The sequence below is a fragment of the Ipomoea nil genome, unplaced genomic scaffold, assembly GCF_001879475.1.
Source record: "Ipomoea nil cultivar Tokyo-kokei standard unplaced genomic scaffold, Asagao_1.1 scaffold2516, whole genome shotgun sequence".
Classification (NCBI taxonomy): Eukaryota; Viridiplantae; Streptophyta; class Magnoliopsida; order Solanales; family Convolvulaceae; genus Ipomoea; species Ipomoea nil.
Window position 1 is genome coordinate 74,046 of NW_017618944.1, and position 23,106 is coordinate 97,151.

The 23,106-nt window shown below is 33.5% G+C and overlaps 3 protein-coding genes and 1 long non-coding RNA gene across 5 annotated transcripts; 2 read left to right on the plus strand and 2 right to left on the minus strand.

Annotated features, from left to right (window-relative positions):
* Positions 1-5,390: 5,390 nt before the first annotated feature.
* On the plus strand, positions 5,391-7,682 carry LOC109153689 (uncharacterized protein At3g28850-like). Its single transcript, XM_019301563.1, has one exon. The coding sequence runs from the start codon at positions 6,175-6,177 to the stop codon at positions 7,339-7,341; it is 1,167 nt and encodes a 388-aa protein (XP_019157108.1). The 5' UTR covers positions 5,391-6,174; the 3' UTR covers positions 7,342-7,682.
* An 861-nt stretch (positions 7,683-8,543) lies between these two features.
* On the minus strand, positions 8,544-11,728 carry LOC109153690 (binding partner of ACD11 1-like). 2 transcript variants are annotated; one of them, XM_019301564.1, is made up of 5 exons: positions 11,629-11,728; positions 11,400-11,556; positions 11,104-11,179; positions 9,250-9,357; positions 8,544-9,168 (listed from the first exon to the last, which is right to left on the minus strand). In XM_019301564.1, exons 2-5 carry the CDS (start codon positions 11,513-11,515, stop codon positions 8,737-8,739), a joined length of 732 nt encoding a protein of 243 aa, XP_019157109.1. In that variant the 5' UTR covers positions 11,516-11,556; positions 11,629-11,728; the 3' UTR covers positions 8,544-8,736. The 2 variants fall into 2 exon arrangements, with proteins under 2 accessions (XP_019157109.1, XP_019157110.1); XM_019301565.1 differs by having other exon boundaries at positions 11,400-11,541; positions 11,629-11,727.
* An 8,214-nt stretch (positions 11,729-19,942) lies between these two features.
* LOC109153692 (transcription factor PRE6-like) lies at positions 19,943-20,838 on the minus strand. Its single transcript, XM_019301566.1, has 2 exons — positions 20,428-20,838; positions 19,943-20,232 (listed from the first exon to the last, which is right to left on the minus strand). The coding sequence occupies exons 1-2, from the start codon at positions 20,551-20,553 to the stop codon at positions 20,080-20,082; spliced, it is 279 nt and encodes a 92-aa protein (XP_019157111.1). The 5' UTR covers positions 20,554-20,838; the 3' UTR covers positions 19,943-20,079.
* Positions 20,839-21,230: 392 nt separating this feature from the next.
* On the plus strand, positions 21,231-23,064 carry LOC109153693. The gene is made up of 3 exons (XR_002049561.1): positions 21,231-21,243; positions 22,644-22,649; positions 23,012-23,064. It is a non-coding gene; the product is annotated as an uncharacterized LOC109153693 (long non-coding RNA).
* The last annotated feature ends 42 nt before the right edge of the window (positions 23,065-23,106 follow it).

A 23,106-nucleotide genomic window follows, 5' to 3' on the forward strand; every position in this document is an offset into this window, starting at 1 on the left:
AACATATTATAATATTTATTATTATTATTATTATTATTATTATTATTATTATATATATATATATATATATATATATATATATATATATATATATATATATATAATAGCGTCGGTTATTCGGTGACCGCGGTTATTACACCTTCATAACCGATAAATAACCGAATAACCGAATTTTTTTTAAGGCTTATAACCGATAACCGAAATTATCGGTCGGTTCGGTTATCGGTTATCGCTTTTGTCGGTTTTTCGGTAATTATGCTCACTCCTACTTAAGCCTTCCCGCTCCTTTCTTGTTGAAAATAATCAGAGTTTTACCTCCATGAACATTGCATAGAGCGCAGCTTTCATCTTTCTTCTCCATATTTTCCTTCATGGTATCAGAGCCACGATACGGCTCGTACGTTGTCGCCGTGTCCGGCGCCAGCGAAGGCAATCAAGAGACAGAAACCGCAGCTCCGCTCAATCCTTCACCTTCTCAATCCGCACCAGAGATGATTCCGTAGAGGAATCTCTTCAATCAATCACAGAGAAACTTCAATTCAGAGGAGAGGAGAATCCCTACTCCATTTCTTGACGCGTCGAGTTCTCTGACTGCAACAAACAATGCTATTGAAATTATTGGACGTGTCGAGTTCCCAACTCGACACGTCAAATTCTCTGTATCAGCCTTCTAACTCCATTTCGGCTTCAAACTTGTCTTAGGACTTCCCCTCGCCTTTGCAATTGTTCTACAATGATTTCAAAACACTAACAAACACCGTAAAACATTCAAATCAAGTATAAATTCATATCCTCATGGGAAAGCAATGGAATATACACTGAAAGTATCAATTTAACGAATTTAAAACCCAAAAATATATTCAAATTAGTAATAAAATCATGCATAAATAAGCTCACATCAAGTATCATTTTAAATTCTTAATCTTTTTTTGAAAGGATTTTAAATTCTTAATTGATAGTACAAAATTTAAAAACAAACTACCATGACTACCAACTTACCTAATTTGGTGAGTTTCAAGAAATATTGATAATGCATGAAGGGAAAGTTTACCAGAATAAATTTATGACTTCTAAGAAGATTGAAGTTCAATTTTCATTTTCTTCAATTGCAAAGCATTAAAGAAAAAAAAATAATAAAATTTGATCTCATAATTATACTTGGGATAAGTTCGAGGATTGAACAAATACCAATTTTGGTCCCACGAGTATAAAATGACAGTTTTGGTCAACATGTTTAATTTTTACCAATTTTCATCCACGACTATTGTTTTAGTACCAATTGTCATCCACGATTATTTTCTTAGTGTCAAAATTCATCACGCCGGTCACCCATCCGTTTAAGACATGCTGAAATCTAAAATTTTTAAGGATATTTCGTCATTTTCAAATTTAGATCCTAATTTAAGCATGAATTTAAGCTCTAAGATCGATCTCAATTCGCAGTTATCCTCCTCATCCTACCTTAATTTGAGGAGGAGAACTGCGAATTGGGATCAATCTTAGAACTTAAATTCATTTATTTATGCTCAAATATAATTGGGATCGTAATTTGAAAATGATGAAAATACCCTTAATAAATTCATATTTCAGCATGTTTCAAATGAAGGGATAACCGGCGTGATGAATTTTGGCACTAAAACAATAATCGTGGATGAAAATTGGTACTAAAACAATAGTCATGGATGAAAATTAGTAGGAATTAAACATGTGGACCAAAACTATCATTTTGCTAATACTCGTGGGATCAAAATTGGTATTTGCTCTTCGAGTATTGTATAACAAGCAATGTTGCAAAAATCCCGCCTAGGCACCGATTAATCGGCCCCTAGGCGCTAGGCGCTGGCCGGTCGCCTAGCGTATCACCATAATTGATGGTCTAGGCGGACGACTAGGCCGCCTAAGTGCCGTCTAGACCGCCTAGGCCTCCTAGGCGCCTCCTAGGCCTCCTAGGCACAGACTAGGCCGCCTAGGCACCAACTAGGTCGCCTAGTCGGCCAATTAACTATTGTTCCATTCTTTTTTAAGTGAGTTATTTCACTCAAAACGACATCGTTTTGAGTGAAATAATCCTAAACTCTTCAAACTCTAAATTTTTTTAGGCTAATATTTAATATTTTAGTATTAACTATTAAAGTATTAAATAATTTATAATTATCAAGTCTTAAAAAATTAAACAAATTTAAACAAATTTTTAAAAATAAAAAATACACGGACGCCTAGGCGCTAATTAATCCCCGCCTAGGCGCTCCCCGAACGCCCAAGGGGCGCCTAGCGATTTTTTCAACTATCATAACAAGACATTGCAATTGTGAAATTTTAGAAATGTAATCGCTCAAAATAAAAGTTTGCCAAATTTTGAATCAAAATATCAAACGTGATAAAGATTGGATATTTTAATAATAAATGTCTATTTTTTATAATTGAGGATTAAAAATGAAAAAATTACCAAAGATAAAAAAAAATAGAATTTGAATAATGAATCCATTTTAATCTGATCTAAATTGATAATGAATCCTATCAAAATAATATATCTTAAAATAGCTACTCATATTACTTAACAAAAAAATAGCTACTCATATTTCAAATCGTGATATTTTCCCAACAATTTGAGATCATTTTCAATCTAACTATTGCTTATTTGTTTTTAATTGCTTATCCTCTAACCTAATATATATTATTTTCCTAAAGTAATACCCATTATATTCAACAATCAAATCAATCATCACGAATATTTTAATATATTAGTTTTAGCTCTTAGAAATCTACATACCAACAATTATGATTTTTATTTTAATTGGAAAATATTTCTTTCCCTCTTGAATTTTTCTCCCAGATTCTCTTGAATTTTTCTCCCAGATTTTTATTTATAATGTGACTTTCATTCATTCTTCCAAAAGGCTGAACCCCAACCCTAAGGGCCCCTACACCCTGACCCGACAGAGTATTTGGGAGGATGTAAATCATGGTAACTCAACTGAACATGAACCACAGAGGCTAGACCGGTGCTCAGACTTTCATTCATTAAATGTAGGGGTATCAAGGTGGCCTGAAGTTCGTGAAACAGTATAATATTAAAAACATAAAAGAAATTAAAATATTTTAATTTATAAACACGGAATAATATAATTTAATATTATTTATATTAAATTATTGAAATATAGAATAATAGTATAATATTTTTTTATAAAAAATTGAAAGTTGTCCCGTGAGCTAAACCGCGAGACTCACGAGCCTACATGAAACAGGTTAGGGTTGCATAATCCTAACCCGCGAACTTCGCAGACCGATTTACATTGACATTCTTAATTAAATATTTAAAAATTGACTGACTCATCATTAATTTTTTTTAAACGAATACTCTGTAGTTAATAATTAAATGAGTCAAATAATTTCACTTCAATAGAAAAAATGTAAGTAAAATAATGAAAAAATATGTAGCATTACTCTTATCAATTTTGCCAAAGAATTGTTCTCTGATCACTGGACCGGCCTAAAGAAACCATGTTTGCCAATAAAGGTATGTCTTGTAATGTTGGGAAATTGTGTAAAGTGGCCATCGTGCCAGCAGGTTCTTTGAACAATGACTTTGACAAATGCAGAATTCTTTTTATTTATTTATTTTATTTTAAATTAAAAAAAATACTAGAATTTTACTCATGCTTAATTTTTTAAAAATACCTTAAAATTAATGTTATATGTTGTTGAATAATACTAAAAAATTAATTAGCGTTTAATAATAATATAGATTTAAATAGAGATATTATAAAGATTTATTCAAATAAGTTATAAATAATAAGTGTGAAATTTACAGTTTAATACAATTGTATTTATTTTAATTTGCTAGGTTTTAAAACAATGCAAAAATATATACTCTCTTGTCACATTTTTTTTTTTTGGATGCACTCTCTTGTCACATTATTTAGCAAGAAGTAAAATTTCTGAGATGAGGTTAGACTCATAGGGAGTGTTGAGCTCATTTATATCCAAAAATGATTTACCTATCCGATGATCCCACGTCGGATGGACTATGCAATTTGAGCCTATGGCTCCTTTATGAAAGGGGCCAATTTGAAAATGGAGTAATTTGTTTTATATATATGATAGCCTCATTTAGGAGGGGTTGGGAAAAAAAGTTTTTTTTTTTTCTTAAATTATCAAAATCCTAAACGCTGCAAAATGCAATAATATCACCTCAAAGTCGTTATGCTGTGCATGCATCTGGATGCAAAAATGACGTTGTTTTGACGTCTAATTTAAAAAAAAAAAAAAAAAAAAAAAATTGCATAACTACACATCCATAATTTCATCACATCCATAATTTCATAACTATAAATTCAGAATTGCATAACTATACATCTATAATTTCATAACTATAAATCCAGAATTGCATAACTACACATCCATAACTTCATAACTATACATTCAGAATTGCATAACTACACATCCATAACTTCATAACTATAAATCCAGAATTGCATAACCACACATCCATAATTTCATAACTACACATCCAGAATTTCATAACTAAAAATCCAGAATGAATGAACTAAAAAATGAATAACATAATGTTGTTGCTAGGAATCGAAACTGATTTTTTTAAAAAAATATGACGCGCGTTTTGACAAAACGACGTCGTTTTTGCATCCGTATGCACCATGTATGGTGCATACAGATGCACAACATAATTTGCTCAAAGTGAGTAGTAAAGACTTTGAATTCGTATTGAGTACAAAGTTAATATTGTTCCTACACTATTTTACTTTGAGTTTTTACATGAGGCATGGTGTGATGGACACCATAGTTTTTCCCCTTAGTCATTTTCAATCAAAACATCATTCTGCTCATTCATCAACAAAATTGTTGAAATGATGTTAAATACAACGACATTCCAATCTTTTTGAATTTTTAAATACAAAATGGGTTGACCTGTTATATTTTTATGTTTATATTTTTTTTACAAATTTTCTAATTAAAGACCGAAATGTCTTTGTATTTAATGTCACTTAAATTATTTTCTTGATAGAAGACACAAAATGATTATGTCATAATAATTCTAAAAAAAATAATTAAAAGTGGATTGATATCTATAAAGTGCTCAGATGACATATAGTGACTCTCCCATATGGGGAGATCATAAGATCGAGCCTTCAATGTAGGCGTTGTTGACTGTGCTAAAGTATGTTTGAATAGATACTACAATACAATAGAGTCAGTAGCATTAAAAAAAACTCTATAGAGTAAAGTGTGGTAGATATAAATATGAATAATATGATGATGAATGGTGGGGTGGGTATAATATAATTAAGGTGGGGCAGCGAGATATGAAAATGGGGTGAAGCACTTTGTATTTGTCCCTTGCAGCTAGCGGCGCTGGGAATCGGGGGATTGAAAGGAAAACACTTTTACCAAATCCAAAACAAAGCAATCATGCCCGCATTCTCCGATATTTCCTATCTTTTCCCACTTTCTCTTTCCTCTATCTTTTTCTCTCACATTATTCATATAATTAAGTAAACTAAATATATATACAATTTGTACCAGAAAATCAGAAATCCAAACCAAGTCCTACATACCAATCCCACAGGTCACAGGGGTTGATTATATTTTTTTCTCTTTTTCTTCTCCCTTCTTGCTGTTCACCCACCACTCATTCAAATCCTTTCCAGAAACAAACCCTCTCTCTCTCTCTCTCTCTTTGCTCTTTCCACACGCACAGGAAAGAAAATGGGGAAATGCTGATCAAAGATTCAAAGCCCTTAACTTTCTGCTCTCTATCTGATACTTTTTCCTGTCTTTTTCATCCTTTGATCAATGCAAAATTTTGCTTTATTTGTTGTTTGGTTCTATTCATTGACAATTTTGGTATGAGTCTCAGTATTTAATTTGCAGTTTAGCTTTGATTATTGTTTTTCTATTTTGAGAAACGGAAAAGTGTATACTGAAGAAGACTTGATTGATCCAAGTGAATCTTCATTGATCTTTGCAATGGAGTATCTATTTCCCCATTTTTAATTATTTTTTTTTGCTTTGCTCGAAAGAAATCTGGGAATCGCTGCCAAATCCAGCTCAGATAATCCAGTTGGGAATGTTCTTTCTTTCTTTCTGCTTTCTTGATCTGCAAAACAAAGATCAAAACTTGATTGGATTTTTAGCCGATCAGAGAGTTTTGCAGTAATGGGTTGTGCTACTTCAAAGCCAAGAGTCTGCCGGCACTGCAAGGCTCCATGTTCTCCGGTGCACCGGAGCTATTCGATGCAAGGGGAGGCGGCCTACCACACGGTGGCGCTCACCTCCTCCACGCTGGGGTCTCTGAAGCTCGATCCACTGAATCAGAGCCAGAATCAGAACCAGATTCATTGTATCAACGACGATAAAGATGGGTTTGGGATGGGATTGATTGAGGCAAAAACGTGGTCGGAAATGATCAATGAAAAGATTCCGAAATTGGTCCCGAAAACGCCGATACGCACTCCTCCCGGCGAGCCGGAGACGATCAATGCTTGGGAGTTAATGGAGGGGCTCGAAGACGTTAGCCCTCTCAAGCCTCCCCACCATCTCCGAAGCTTCTCCTTCCAAGTGCCCCGGAACCCGGGTCTCTTCCCGGACGATCAGCCGACTCCGAGAGTGAAAGACGACGGCGACGCATCGGTTAAGCCGCCGCCGTGGGCGGCGGAAACCGGCGACGACGAATCGAATTCCACCTCAAATGACACCTCAATCGTGCCGGAATTTGACCCGGAGATGATATCCGCTTTCAGAAAAGCGCTGGAAAATCCGTTTGTTAGAGAAGAAGAAGAGTATAAGAAGAATCTGGGGAAAAACAAAGTGGTTTTATACTTCACGAGCCTGAGAGGAGTGAGGAAGACGTACGAGGATTGCTGCCATGTTCGAGCGATTTTGAAGGCGATAGGAGTTAAAATTGACGAGAGGGATGTGTCTATGCATTCTGGGTTTAAGGAGGAGCTGAAAGAGCTCTTGGGGGATACTTACGGCGGCGCGTGCTTGCCCAGAGTGTTCGTCGGTAAAAACTTCCTCGGCGGCGCCGATGAAATCAGGCGAATGCACGAGGACGGCCAGCTTGAGAAGGCGGTGGAAGGCTGCGAAATGGCGGATGGCAGTGGCTGCGCCGCCGCAGGAAATGGTGGCGTTTGTGAGAGCTGTGGGGATATAAGGTTTGTGCCGTGTGAGACATGTTCCGGGAGTTGCAAAATTTACTGTGAAGCTGATTACGAGGACGACGAGTACGAGGACGATGATAATAAGGATGATGATTATGGTTTTCAGAGATGCCCAGATTGCAACGAGAATGGACTCATACGATGTCCAATTTGTTGCGACTGAAAACAGTTTGTGAAGGGATAAATTATGGTGATTCAACTGATTAAAAAAAGTTAAACTTTTGTTCATTGTGCACAAAAAGTCCTCTTTATTTTGAGAGGTTACTCTTACATTGTGGCTGGTGAGACTCAATCTTTTTGGTGATTTTCTAAAATCATCGTGAGATGCATGTTGTACAGAGAGTTTGATATTGTGAGGAGAGATTTATGACCCAATTACCATAGGTATATTATATACAAGTTGTGTAACATGAATGTATGTTACTACTTTTACAGATTGATTGTTATGAGCAGCATAATATATATAACTATATAAGCCACCCAGTGTCCTCAAAGCTTGTAATGGCATACAATTTGTGTTTCAACCAACAGTTTATCCGTTTTGCAATTTTATGTTTTGTGGCATTTCCTAATACATTAAATTGCATTTGGTTTCTGTGTTCCCCACTTCTTTGAAGCACAAAGTGAGGGAAAAAAAAAACAGAAACCAGATTGGAAAGCATCAACGTCTGGGTGGGTTGGGTTGTTGGATATTATAAATTTGAATTAAATAAATAATAATTTGGAGCGTGTTGAAAGTTGATTAGGTCAACATAATCATTCTTCGTGACGGATTCTGCCTACTTGACTCACTCCTTTGATTCTTGGCTTCAAATATGAACTCCATAACAACTGTCATCACCCAACGGATACTAATATATTACTCCGTATTACTTTTTTTTTTTTTTTTTTTTTTTGAAAACCTAATATATATTAATATTACTGATAAATAAATACGGAGTTGACAAAATTAGGTTGTTTTGGTAACAGGAAGTTTTATGCTAGTCAATCTTTGTTGTTTCTTATTCGAACTCAAATGGTCAAAACAAAAAGTGCGGTTGTTAGGATAACTCCAATCAACAATAAGGTCACAAGTTTAAATTTTAATTTGCTTGGTTTAAGCAGATCAACTATGAACAATTTAAGTTGGTTCCCGACTAAGATCACAAGACTAGATTTATATAGTGCACGCTCTCAGATAGTGACTACAGGTTTCCCAGTCGCTCCAAAAAAAGTGTTAGTTACCCTGTCCACAATGCTTTCAGACCCACAAGGCCACAACACAACACGGATTCAAAGGCTTAATCCCGCGTACGGGTAGGCTATTTAAATATTGCCACCTTCGTGCTTTAATGGCCGGGCCGGCAGTGCAGTAGTTGAGCTTGGTTTCAGGAATGTGTTTGGAAGGCTAGTTTTGATAATGACAGTTATACAAATATATTCTTGTTTTAAGGAAACAAAGACATTATGACCTAAAACAACCACCCTAAAGGCATTTACCTATGACAGAAATGTCATGTATGAATCTGCTACAATAGACTTCAATGATACTACTACAATGATATGAAGTTACCATTCCTCAAGGCATCGTATTACCTTTCTTACCCAAATCAGCAGTAGCCTTGGCAGCGCGATCTAAAACGCCTGAAACCCAAAGGGCACCCTTTGCAAAGTAACTGCTGTTCACAACTGCAGCAGCAGCAGCTATAGCGGTTTTCCCTGTATAAGATGCAGCATTCTTGGTAATCTCGGACACGTGGTACTTCTCATCGACAGATTTAACAGCCTCCACTCCGGAATTGATTTTATCAGTGAGCCCGATTTTCATGCTAAGCTCTGCCACCTTGGCTGCTGCAGTTGACGACACCTGATGCTCCTCGTCAAAGGCTTTGGCTTTCGCTAATGCATCTTTACTCAACACGTATCCCTTAGCAATCATGGTTGTGACTACTTGTTGAGCAATAGTCACAGCCTCTCCAGGGGTGGAAACAAATTCATTTGCATGAGTTACCTGACATCAGTTAAAGAAATCTCAAGAAAATGCAGAAGAAAGCAGGTCAGAAACTAAAACGGACCAAACTCTGTAACATACCTGTGAACTACTTTGATTGTCCATTCTACTAAAGAAAAAAGGATCATGTGCATCTAACTTATCTTCCAGGCGAGTGATACGGACACATTGATCAACGATAGCAGATCCCTGAAATAATTATATCAGATGCCAGGAATTTCAATGACCTGATTCCTTGGCAAAGTGAAATCAGGGAATTGAATATAATTACCAAACTTCATGTTGGATAAAACTGTTGGATTTTATTGTAATTGCAGAGAGAAGTAGGTAGAAGATAAAAGAAGCAAAGTTAAAATCAGTCTCCTCAACAAGACCTCAAGCCTCATATAGGAATACCTACCTAAGGATATGTTATGGCGTTCATTTACATAAAATATTTTGGAGAAGTGGAGGTGTTGATACAAAGGTATGGACACCAGAGAGCAAAATGTTCAAAGCTGTGACTGATTTTTTTTTTTTTTTTTTTTTTTTTGAAACACTCATGACTCTTTACAAGGTAGTATCTACTCTATACTTTCTCAATCTTTTTCAGCCTAAAGAATCAATGCCCCCACCACCGGGGTTCGATTCTGTGATTACCCATTTGGAATGATAACAGAAGTGTCATCACACTACATAGTAGTTGGCAGCCGTTAGTGACTGATAATGAGCAGATTATCTAACTTTAGAGCCTCAAACTGGAGCCATGTTACTAAGCTGAAAGCTCAATCTTATTCAACAGGAACAGAACCTTTCACCCTGTCTGGTATTCAATTCACTGGCTTCAACCACTGTCACTCTTTTTACTTGGCAGTCAACCTTTCATCACACATAATGCTATGGGGTGTAGCTCCTATTCTACTCACCTTTCTAGCGCTTAATCAAAATTAATTACCTCAAAAAGACCATGCCATATCTAGGTAGAACATTTTGAGATATGAACGTGAGCAATAGTCAAAAATAAAAGTGATATAAGAGTAAGAAAAATTATAATTCATTGGCTCTCTAAGCCTTGTGGTATTGGTAGTGTGAGTATTTAATGGTGTCTCAATAAAACCCTGGAAGAGGTAAGTGAGAGGTTAGGGGTGAAGCATGTAAAAAGTTGGAATCTGTTTAAGGTCCGAGAAACTCTGTTTGCATATGTAGCATAAATCGTGGGAGTTGCTGCAGTCAGTAAGCTATAGCCTTCTTAGAGTTTTGCCAGTAAAGCAAGAGCTTAACTAGTTTACTAAGACCCTCCCCTGAAACAAAAGCGTGGACGCCACCACAGGTGAACACAAAGTAGACCGCTCTAATACCATGTTATATTCTAAGATTGGATCGAGGTCACTCAATTAGGCTATAATGCACATAGGCCAAACCACACTAAAAATTGAATCCAACCAATTAACTAGTCAAACCAGGACCTTATAAATCCATACGTTCTAACCCAAAAGGGTAGCTCAAGTGGCAAAGGAACTTCTTTGTTGGGAATTGGGACAATAACCCGGGTTTGATTCCCACAAGTGACAATTCTCCTTGGACCAGCTCCTTTGCCTCATCGGGTGGACCCGGACCGTTAATCAAACAGAGAGAGATTAGAAACACTTCGTGGGTTTACACCAAAAAAAAGATAATCACATACGTTCTCTCTTATATTTTCACTCTTAACAGGAACAAATAAAAAAACTAATTTTAATTCTGTAAATGGTCATTGAAAATGATTGTCTCTAGGCCAAATCACAGACAAATAGGAGCACAACTGAACTGTTTTGTGAGGCATGAAGAAGAAAAAATGTGGCACTGAACATCCAGAATGTCGTAACATCCTTCTCATTTCTTCAATCATTGTATTTAACTCATACTCTACAAGACTACAATTCTACATTGCTTAATGAAGTGTAAATGAAGACTTACACTAAGCAAGAGAGCAGTTTCCACTCCGTAAGCCTCTTTAAATGTAACGTAGGCTAAAGAAACATAATCGCTCAATCTGTTTTCAAAATAAAAAAAACAAACAAACAAACAAAACTCTATAAGCCATCAAATTCAAAGGACTCCGGTTTCAACATCACACAATTCATGCAAGGCGCTGGATTCATGTCAAGAACATCAATTCATGCATAATAAAAAGAGAAAAAAGTTCTTATCGTAACTCTGCTCTAATGAGAGTACAATAAAATAAGGAAATTGACGCAATTCAAAAAACCTGCCTGATGATCTCTAGGTGTTCAATGTCGCCGCAGTAAGAGAAAAACTCATACACCTCTTTGTCACTGGCATTGGGAGAAAGCCCTGTGACTTCCACCGTATAATTTTCCACAATCATGGATTCAGAAATCCGAAAAGCCAATTTTACAGAGATCAAACCTGATCGAATCAAAATCGAAAGCACAAAATTAATCGAATTAAGAAGCGAAGCGTTAGTAAATTGTAACCTACCTGTTCTGCCTCGTCTATGGCCAAGATCGGGTAGATGTCAGTGGAAATTCGGAAGAAAATGAGAGAGAGAGAGAGAGCACCGGGTGGAACGTTAGCCAGCTCATCAAACGAAAGCCTACTAGCTCGTTTAACAAAAGGGGGCATACTAATACGCGCTGCTGCGTACGTCACGGAAACGCACCAATCATCTTCCGCCGGGTATTGTTTCTATGGTAATTTCCAGTGGAATGGCGAAAGTGGATTTCGGCCCACCCTACTTTTGACTTACAAAACTGGCCCAATTATAAAGCTTAGAGAACTGGGCTCAGCGTTATAGAATTTGACACGAGCCCATATGTATTCTCGATATTTAAATTTCGAGCCGGACGGATCAACCCAGGCAAATTATGCTGTGCATCCGTTGCACCATGCATGGTGCATACAGATGCAAAAACGACGTCGTTTTAATAAAACGCGCGTCTCCCTTTAAAAAAAAAAATCAGGTTCGATTCCCAGCAACAACATATGAACTATAATTCCATAATCGATGAACTATAATTCCATAATCGATGAACTATAATTCCATAATCTAATCTATGAACTAAAAATTTCAAAATGAATGAACTAAAATTCCATAATCTATAAACTAAAATTTCAGAATCGATGAACTACAATTCCATAATCGATGAACTATAATTCCATAATCAATGAACTATAATTCCATAATCTATAAACTAAAATTCTAGAATGAATGAACAATATAATGTTGTTGCTGGGAATCGAACTTGAATTTTTTTAAAGGGGAGACGCGCGTTTTTTAATAAAACGACGTCGTTTTGGCATCCGTATGCACCATGCATGCTGCATACGGATGCGCAGCATAACGATTGATCAACCCACGACCATTATACAATGGATCATGCTCAAAACGATGTCATTTATTTTCATTAAAAGAAACAGCATCTGTTCCGTCCATTACGTTTTGTATGCGCTAAGTTTTTTGTTTTGTTTTTTTTTTTTCTTTTTAATGATGCTGTAATGACATTAAATGTGTATAAAATAAAATCGCATAATAGATCTCGCATATTCAATGTATATTGTCAAATGAAACTATAATGAATTAGAATGATACTGTAGTGGTGCTGTAATGAAACTACAATATGTATTAAATGAAATTGATTAGCAGGTATCACATATTGAATGTATATTGTCAAATGAAACTGTAGTTGAATTAAAATAATATTTTAGTTATGTTGTAATGAAACTGTAGTTGAATTAAAATAATATTTTAGTTATGTTGTAATGAAACTACAATATATATAAAATGAAACTGGACAATTATCTTCAACTACAAAAACTTTAATCTAAAAGAAAAACAAGTAGAATAATACAATTAAAACTCCTAAAAATGGCAAATTATATCGTGCACCGCGGTGCATAATCGAGTATGCACCGCGCATTAAAACGACTTCGTTTTGTTTAAAGAAAAAAAACGGCATTCATTTCCCGTCGTTCCGCACTCTTCCACAAAAAGTAACTCTGTTATTCAGTTTCATTTTGTATACACTGCAGTTGAAGACAACTACAATTTCATTTTGATATAACTACAGTGTCATTCGATATTTATAGACTCAAATATGTAAAAATGTTATTTAATTTTATTTTATATACACTATAGTTTTATTAAAACACAACTCCATGATCATTTTGATATAATTACAGCTTCATTGTACAATATACACTCAAATATGTGAAATGTTATTCAGTTTCATTTTATACACAGTGCAGTTTCATTTACCACAACTACAATATTATTTTGATATAATTGCAGTTTCATTTGATAATATAAAAATAATACGTGAGGCAGTGTCGGTTTAGATATACTGTAGTGTCAGTTTAGATACACTGTAGTGTCAGTTGGTAATTAACATACAAAAAATGTGCACTCTGTTAACACTAACGGCGCGCCCTTTTTGTACTTAAAGAAACGGCTCCATTGACATGCACCGCGGTCCACGATATAACGACCCCTTAAAAACAATACAGTAAACGAATCAAAAACCTAGAACTGATGAACTGTGATAATAAATAAATAACATCATAACTCTGACTCTTCGAAATGGAAGATCACAGGTTTGAACCGGCAATTTATATCGTGCACCAGGGCGCACATTGCATTGTGCGCCCTGGTGCAAAACGACGTCATTTTACACTTTTTTTTTCAAATTCCGCTTTTCCGTGTTTGTTGTTAACTTGTTAACAAAAAAAATTAATGTTTTGAAAATGTACATAATTGTACACTAAAATGTACATAATTGTATATGAGAATGTACATAATTGTATAACAGAATACACATAAACTTTTAACTGTTAAAAAAATCGCGTGTTTGAATGTACATAATTGTATAAAATAATGTACATAATTTTATACCAGAATATACATAATTGTATAACATAATGTACATATTTATATAACATAATACACATACACTCTGTTGCGTCGACTCTCCACACAACTTAACAAAATGACGTCATTTTGGGAGGCACGGGGCGCACAGTGCTATGTGCATCGTGGTGCAGGATATAACAATTAGTTTGAACCATAGTGAGGATATTGACTCTTTGTACTTCAGTAGATTGAGAAAGTACGTATAGAAAAATAATACATTATAACATAGTTAGTACTAGTAAAAAAAAAAAAAAAAAATTGATGGGCCTGGGGTTAAGCCCATAATGGTTGATGAGGGTTGGAACTTGGGTCAGAGTGTTTGGGGTCAATTGATGGATTTAGTGGATTCGGAAGTGGGTTGGATAGAATAGGCTTTGAGGCTAATTAGTAAATAATGAAAAGAAGGGTCCAAATGAGCAATTTGGTGAGCTAGGAGGCTGTGGTGGTGGGGGCACATTTCCAACTTGTGCCTAGCTATTAAAACCCATAAATTTATGTTGGAGATACGCAAAATGGTCCTCGATTATAGCGATTTTTCTCAATTTCATCCTAAATGACTTTAGTGACTTAATGTAGTGCCAACCTTTTGTATTTTTACTCAATTTAATTTTCTGTTTGTTATTTCGTCAAATTGGTGTTAAATAAAGAAACAATTCAGTAATCTCAATATTGGCCTCTCTTTACTCTCAGCTCTGCGAAGTGCGAAATCCCTCTTTCTTTTATGAATTACTTCTAAAATTACTCCCAAATCTGAGAATCAAATTTTATATTCGCAGGTTTGGGAGTAATTCGTAAAAGAAAGAGAGATTTCACACTTCGCAGGTCTAGGAGTAAAGAGATATCAATATTGAAATTACTAAATTGTCCATCTACTTAACACCAAATTGATGGAATAACAAACGGATGATTAAATTGAGCAAAAATACAAAAGTCTGGGACTATATTAAGGTACCAAAATTGTTTATGACGAAATTGAGAAAAACTATTATAGTCGAGAACCATTTTGAGTATCAACTCATTTATGTTGCCAAAACTATGCGGTCTAATGGTACCCGGGTTGGACTTCCATTTAGAAGGTTGTCATTTCGAGTCTCAGTGGAGGTACACTGTAATAGAATCAGCATCATTCAAAAAATGATGCTTAACTTGACCTTAGCAGGACTTGACCGAGTTGGTGTAAAACTTAGCACCCGGTGATGAACCATGCATGGCCTAAGCGTGCAACCAATAAACGTGTTTTCCATTTTCCATTTTTTTACCTCTTCAGTTTTATACTTTTTTTTTGGGGGGAAATTCTTCATTTCTCCACTTTATAAACAACCCCTAAACTTGTGAAAAAAAGCTTATCACGTTCCTATTACATGTTCATAAAATTACTGTTATAGGGTTATAAAGTCATTATTGTAAGTTCATAGCAGATCTATAAAATCACTGTCATATGTTCAATATATAGTCACTACTACACATCGTACAATTCTTAAAATAATATATTAAAAAATATATCAATATATATGTCATTTAAAAGATATCAACAATGTATTTTTAATGGTATATATTTTTATATGGTGATCTTATTTATAAAAAAAAAAACACAAAAACAAAATAATATATTTAAGTGATAATTAATCAATTGGTTCATTCCATGATATAATTTCCCATTGTAAAAATAATCTTAGAATGGAGTAAAAATAAATTTTAGACTAAAATAAAAGTTTAATATATTTTTTTTTAAAGAAATAATTGTCAAATAGGCCACTACACTTATTATTTCTATGCAATTGGGTCATTGAACTTAAAATGTGTGCAGTCAAACCATTAACGAACTAAAATATGTGCAATTGAGACATTTTTCCAAATTTCCAGAAGAATTCGATCATAGTACTAACATGGTATGTACTAAGAATCGTTATTTCTACTACCATACTAGTTGGGATGAAAATTGAAGCATTTTCAACCCAAATTGCATTAAAAGAAATCATAAAATGAAAATGTCTCAATTGCACATATTTTACTTGTTTGATAGTTTAATTGCATACTTTTAAGTTCAGTGACTCAATTGCACAGAAACATAAGTCCACTGATTTATTTGACATTTTTCTTTAAAAAAAAATGATGTGAAATTTTAAATAAGGACTTAAAACATTCTTAACGCCCTCATAAATGTCATCTTTAAAAGATCGAAACATTCCTAACATCTTAATAAACATATATCACCCTTAAAAAAAAAATTATTATCACTTTCTTTAGACACTTGATTTATCAAATCATTGTATGTTTTCAATATTAAAAAAAATTAAAATAATAATAATAATAATAAGTTGTGAATATTGATTGACCCGACCGGTTCACAAAATAAGACTAAATAATGTTGTCAAATAATGAAAAGAATAATGTTGAATTGACGTTTATATATCTTTCCAATCTTACAGTAGTTTGTTGGTATGGTTGGGACTAAAAGGTTTTCTCTGGAGGCAAAACCTTCGAAAATTGTACAATTTATGAGCGGGATTTGTCGCCAATTATGAAAATAAAATAACACATATAAATATCTGATGTCCACTGTCAAGGTGACCATAATATATATGTAATGTAACAGCAACATCGCTGTCAATTGTCATCATCAAGAAAGCCGTATGTTTTTTAGGGTGTGTTTAATTGGCACATAAGAATCAGAATCGGAATTAGAATCAAATATTTGATAATAACAATGAGTTCTGGTGGAAGTACATTGTATGTTTGGTAGTATGGTGGGATTGGAATGATTACGTTATGTATGACGATACAATGGGAATAATGGTTTTAAAGATACAAAAATAAAAAATCAAGGCAATTGATCTTAATATAATGACATCCAAAACACCAATATGAAAAAAAAAAAAAAAATCAAAACAAAACTCTAAAAACACTAATCCTAACTTAAAAATCATATTATCAAAAAGATGGAATGATACATGTTTTTAATTAGAGAATGTGGTTTTTAATTGAAGGAGTAATCAAATTGCATAATTGTATTTTAAAAAGTTATCAACCAAACACTAACTATGATTTTGATTCTCATTCTTGGTGTGTAAACCCATAAACCAAACACACCCTTAATTTCTTCTCTTTTAAGAAAAAGGGAAAATGACACTTTTTCCCCTATGTTATATACTTATAGCACTTTTTTCCCCTTAGTTATTCAAGTGGTAGTTTTTCCCTCTAATATGTTAAATGGACATATTTACCCTTAAAATAAATATTTCATTTACTTTTCTTCTCCAACAAATTATGACAGTAATTTGGTTCAAACCGAACAGACACTATACCAACCAAATCGAAAGGTTTCGATTATAATTTAGAATCGGAACTCGATATTTAGAGTTTATTAAAATTGTGAACCGGAACGGGGGTTCATGTTCCGAACTAAAAAAATAAAATACATTAATTGTTAAATTTAAACTATTTTAAAAATAAAAAATAAAATTTTAAAAGAAAGTTTGAACCAACAGTTCCAACTGGATTTGTAACCATGAACCGGCGGTTCAAAATCAAAATCAAATTGCGGTGATATATACTTATATGTGAGAATCATAATAAATGCGAAAAAGAACATACACTATTTATAAATTTTGTAATTCTAATTTTAAGCTAATGCTAGTAGTTGTTCCGATTTGAACCGGCGGTTCACAGTTCAATATCCAATGATTTCGGTTCATGATTTTATTAACTGAAACCCAAATAATGATTTCTGGTTCTAAATCATAACCGGAAACTTTTGATTCGATTGCTATAGTGTCCGGTTCAGTTCGAACCGAACCGTGGTCATTCGTACGTATAAGCGATAATTTGTTGAAGAAGAAAAATAAATAAAATATTTGTTTTAAGAGTAGAAATGTCTATTTAATATATTAGGGGAGAAAATCGCCACATTTAAAATAATTAAAGGGGCTAATGTGAGTACATAAATAATTCAAGGGAAAATGTGATATTAACATATAATTCAGGTGGAAAAAGTGTCGTTTTCTCTAAGAAAAATTAATAAAAGTTTTAAAATTGGATTTGGACACACACTACACACTGCAGCAGATGAATTTTCCAACTGAAAGCAACATAATGCCAACTTATAAACATGATTAGCCATTAGTCACTATTGCTAGAACTTCAATCATTTAAATCTTTATTGACAGTTAGTGCCTTGAGTGTCTTGTCTTGTATTTGAACATGAAGATCAGAGCCAAACCAGACAAATGACTCTACACTACATATGATGTCGTTGTGATTTATATCCCAAGAAAAATGTATATTGTTTTTGGACTATATAGTTTAGGTTTATAAATTATTAGTGATGGTATATTTGTGATTAAACTCAAAAATTGTAAAATTATACACTTGACATAACGAGATGGAAACTATATCTGAAAAGATCGATTCAGTCGTACAAGCTAAAAACTTAAACATAGATTAACGATAGTTAAAAAAAAAAAAAAAGAAAAGAAATTAACGAATTTTTTGTTGGAAAAATAACATAAAAATGACATTGTAAGTGACTATTTTGTGGTACAAATATATGTGAGTTATACTTCCGATTTTGGTCGGGTCAATGTGGATTCGGGTTCTTCGTACTGAGACGAAGAGATTGATATATTATACGCTCAAAACAAATAATAGGTGAATGAGAAAATGAATAGACTGATTTCAGTTGGAAAATGAAGGTAGAAAGACTTAAAAGTAACATTTGTCCCACATTAAAAAAAAAATGAGGGAATTTGCACCACTATATATACAAGAGTCTTAAAGACATGTTAAATGTTAAATTGTATATTATCGAGGCTCTCTCTTGAAGCCTTGTAAAAGGCCTAACACATGTAAAAGTATTATTTATTTTTGGTTAAAGTGTCATCCCGCACCATGAACAATTCTTGATTATTCATGCCGCACCATGATCTTTAGTAATTGATATTTAGAGTCATAAACCATTTTTTTTTTGTCGTCTAGAACTTTTTACAAGTTTCCTACAGGTTATCGGTAATAATATTGCTGACATGGAATTTTTTATTAGTTTGTTTGGTATTTTTCTTCTTTCGCCATCGTATTATTATTTTTTCGTATTTTTCTTTTTTCCTAAACGTATAGGCCTGCTCTGCGTTTTTCACTTATCGTTTCTCCGATCAGGCATACTCTGTATAGGCCTGCTCTGCGGAGTTTGGTATAGGAGAAACGAGAAGCGAAATACGCAAAAGAATCCTATACGTTTATTTAGGGAAAAAAGAAAAATAGGAAAAAAATTATAATACGAAGGCGAAAGAAGAAAAATACCAAAAAAAGTAATAAAAAATTTTATGTCAGCAATATTATTACCGATAACCTGTAGGAAAGCTGTAAAAAGTTCTAGACCGAAAAAAAAAATTATAGTTTATGACTCTCAATATCACTTATTAAAGATCATGGTGTGACATAAATAATCAGTAATGGTTCATGGTGCGGGATGATATTTTAGCCTTTATTTTTATTTTGTAAGAGTTTTATGACAAACACGTTATTGTCCAACATTTTAATTTTTATGTTACTTTGATGAATAAGATAGTTTGGTGTGGTGTGGTAATTAAAGAAAAGAACAAAAAGGGAGCATGCATATATACATATATATAGTATAATTAAACTTGTGCAAGTGAGATTACACTGTAGTAGTCCTATAAAGGCAAAGCATGTATTTATTATATTTGAATAAGGTAAACTGAATTAATTAGGACAGGAGCCCATTTGGTCATTAAATAATTCTAATAATATATTTCATAGCCCACCTAATTTCTATCATACCCACTCTGTCACTACCAAGCTTCAAACTTCGATCTCTTTCTCCATATATATATATATATATATATATATATATATATATCACCTTTACTACTAAATCAGCCAGTGAGCTAAGCTCGTACAAACTGAAATATACATATACTTGTATATATAGTAGCTAGGATATGATACCAGGTATGATATAGAAGCTATATATATACTATTGAAATATATTATATTATATTATATTGTTACATAATTAAACTCCTGATAATTGCAGCCTCTGGGGTATCAGCATCTATGGTGGACAAGAGGTGAGAGAGACGGTCGCTTAGATCATCCACTTCCTTGTGCAAGTTCCTTATGTAGTTGCAAGTCTCCTGCAGCACCTTCCCCGCCGACGCCTATATATTATATAGAACGTAACAAAACACACACTTTATTAGTGTAGTGGGTTTCAAGCAACACGTGAACGCATGTACTCCATCTCAACTAAAAGCCTAAGCTGATAGTTTGATTATATGCTTAATAATATATCAGCTAAAGTTTTTAAGCTGAGATGGAACACATGATTCAACTGAAGTAGCTAATAATAGTACCTTGGCGGAGCGCCTAGAGCGAAGCTCAGGGAGAAGTTGCTGTAACTTGGAAACAAGTTGGATGATCTGGTCGTCTGAAATCCTGGAAGACGCACTTGACGACTGTCTTGAACGCCTGCTAGACATTCTTCAATATTTTTCTGTATATATATATGTATGTTAAATATATAATAATGTAATTAATTAGCTATAATACTTTACGTATAGTAAGTAGAATAAGAAGATAAAATTTATATAATGTAAAAGGAAAGGAAAGGAAAGGATGGGATCAAAATTAAGAATAATGGGAAAAAAGAGTGTTTTTTTCCTTTTAATTTTGGGAGAAATTAAAGAGAAGTAGATAGATGAGAGATGAAGAGAAGAAATGAAGGTGGTGGCCTGGGCGGAGTTGTTTAGAAATGGGGTAAGAAGAAAGTGATAAGCAAAGGGCTTTAAAGGGGGAGAGGACCACAACCAACACTAACAAAGGGTGGTGAAAACGCCCGTATAGTACGTATACGCTCCGACAGGACGCCAACAAGATAATTACATCTACTTATAATTTCACAATTTTCATTACATCCCTGATTTTGTTTTTCTTCCAAATATGTTATGTGTCGGTATAAATTTTAAAGGTTTACACATATGTATGACGGATGGAGTCGAGTCGATATACAAATGTAATACTTATACTAGTAAATGTAATATTAAATCAGGAATAAAATGTTTGTTATTTATAAGAGAAAAATATAATACTTTTACAGCGTGTTTGGCTCATGGAATAGGTCGGGAATGGAATATCATTCTCGGGAATAGACCTATTCCATTGTTTGGTTTGTCTTTTCATGTCTGGGAAGCATTCTCGAGAATGAGTTATTCCCTTTGCAGGGGGAATAGCCATTCCTAGGGGACCCCCCTGGTATTAGCTATTCCTAAGTATTTGGGGATAGCTTTTGTACTCTAATAGTGAAAATACCCTTTTTGTATTATATATATATATATATATATATATATATATATATATATATATATATATATATATATATATATATATATATATATATCACCACCATCACCCCCGCAACCGCCATCGCCACTAGCACCACCACTACCACCACCACCACCGCTACCACTATCGCTACCACCACCGCCGTCGTCGCCGCCGCCACCACCACCACCACATATTTTTATAAGGGTATTTTATGTCTTTTAAAACATATATCATTTCTATTCCTTAAACCAACCAAACACTGTAATATAATTCATAAAGTCTATTCCTTGCGCGAACCAAACAATAGAATACAATTCCTATTCTATTCCTTGCATATTTCATTCCTTATGGAATAACATTCCTATTACCTCAAAATTCATTATGTGAACCAAACGTGCTGTTATATTTTGATAAAGGAAAATGTCTTTGACATATACACATGTTATATATTTACTTATTTTTTAAAATCTGGTTTAGGTACATAATTTGTGTTCATAGCTAGACACAACATTTATGAAGGTCCAAGATATACCTTAGCAGAGCCAGAAAACCTAGCAACGATATAAAAAAAAATTGTTTATTTGGTTAATTTACACTTTTCTCGATACATCAAATTTTCCAATAATTTTAAATTTTCAGAACTCCTACCTAATAATTGAGGAGGTAAATCACGAGTCGGCAAGTAACGATTAATTTACACTTTTATTAGGTAGACATTAGTGGTGAATATCATAAATTGGATTGTTTACCTATTTTATGCTACAAGAATTTGATTGTTAAAATATATATTGCTCAGTATTGGAAAACACAGAAAGAAGAAGAAGAAGAAAGACAGATATTAACATGAGAGTTACCCATTACTACAAGTGTCAATTATTGTACAAATATCATGATGCCTTGATGGCCCGGTAACATAGTTAGCTTATCAGCTAATTTTGATTTATTTGACTATTATTAATTGTTTGACTTGGTTAAATATTAAATATAAATGTTTAATTAATTAACTTTTTGTAACATATATGTTACTCTAAAATGCTAAAATTCAAAAAGATACTTAAAGTAATTTTTTTTTTCAATAAGTTTTTTGATAAAGTCATTTTGATGTAATAAGCTATCAGCTAACAACTAATTTATCAAACATCTTTCTACAATAAGTTAATATTATCAACTACTCAAACTCACTAACTCAATCAACTAACAGCTAACATTTAACAGTTATTTACCAACCATCCCGATGTTTATCAAGTTAAAGGTTACAATTGGATTAAATAGGAATCAGTACAAGGGATTTTTATTTTAGAGATAGGAAAAACAATTATATATTCTATGTATATATACATATGAGTTATGACATTTCACTAATTCTTACATTCATCTGTTATCTTACATTTAATCTTTTTTTTTTTAAAAAAAAAAATAAATTTCATTAAATGATTTTATATAATATTAAATTGTGGATTAATGAGGTTGTTATTCTAAAAATCACCTAGTCTGTTATATTTTAAAGCAATTAAAAATGTAATGTTAGTTGTTAGATGCATGTAAATATTTGTTCACAGCCTTACAAATGATAATGTGCGTGATCTCATTTGATTAACTAGTGTTAAAATATAGAACAAATTACACTTTGGGTCCTGTGAGTATTAGGGTACTGGCAATTTGAGTACAGGACTTTCAAAACTCTCAATTTAAACCTTTATCTATTCATT

What these genes read in the sequence shown, in the direction of transcription:
- LOC109153692 (XM_019301566.1), bottom strand. Translation starts at nt 20,553, where the DNA reads ATGTCTAGCAGGCGTTCAAGACAGTCGTCAAGTGCGTCTTCCAGGATT. An exon ending in GCTCTAGGCGCTCCGCCAAG is followed by an intron (nt 20,233 to 20,427) that starts GTACTATTATTA and finishes TATAATATATAG; the next exon opens with GCGTCGGCGGGGAAGGTGCT.
- LOC109153690 (XM_019301564.1), bottom strand. Translation starts at nt 11,515, where the DNA reads ATGATTGTGGAAAATTATACGGTGGAAGTCACAGGGCTTTCTCCCAAT. An exon ending in GAACACCTAGAGATCATCAG is followed by an intron (nt 11,180 to 11,399) that starts GCAGGTTTTTTG and finishes TTTTGAAAACAG; the next exon opens with ATTGAGCGATTATGTTTCTT. An exon ending in ACAATCAAAGTAGTTCACAG is followed by an intron (nt 9,169 to 9,249) that starts GTATGTTACAGA and finishes AACTGATGTCAG; the next exon opens with GTAACTCATGCAAATGAATT.
- LOC109153689 (XM_019301563.1), top strand. Translation starts at nt 6,175, where the DNA reads ATGGGTTGTGCTACTTCAAAGCCAAGAGTCTGCCGGCACTGCAAGGCT.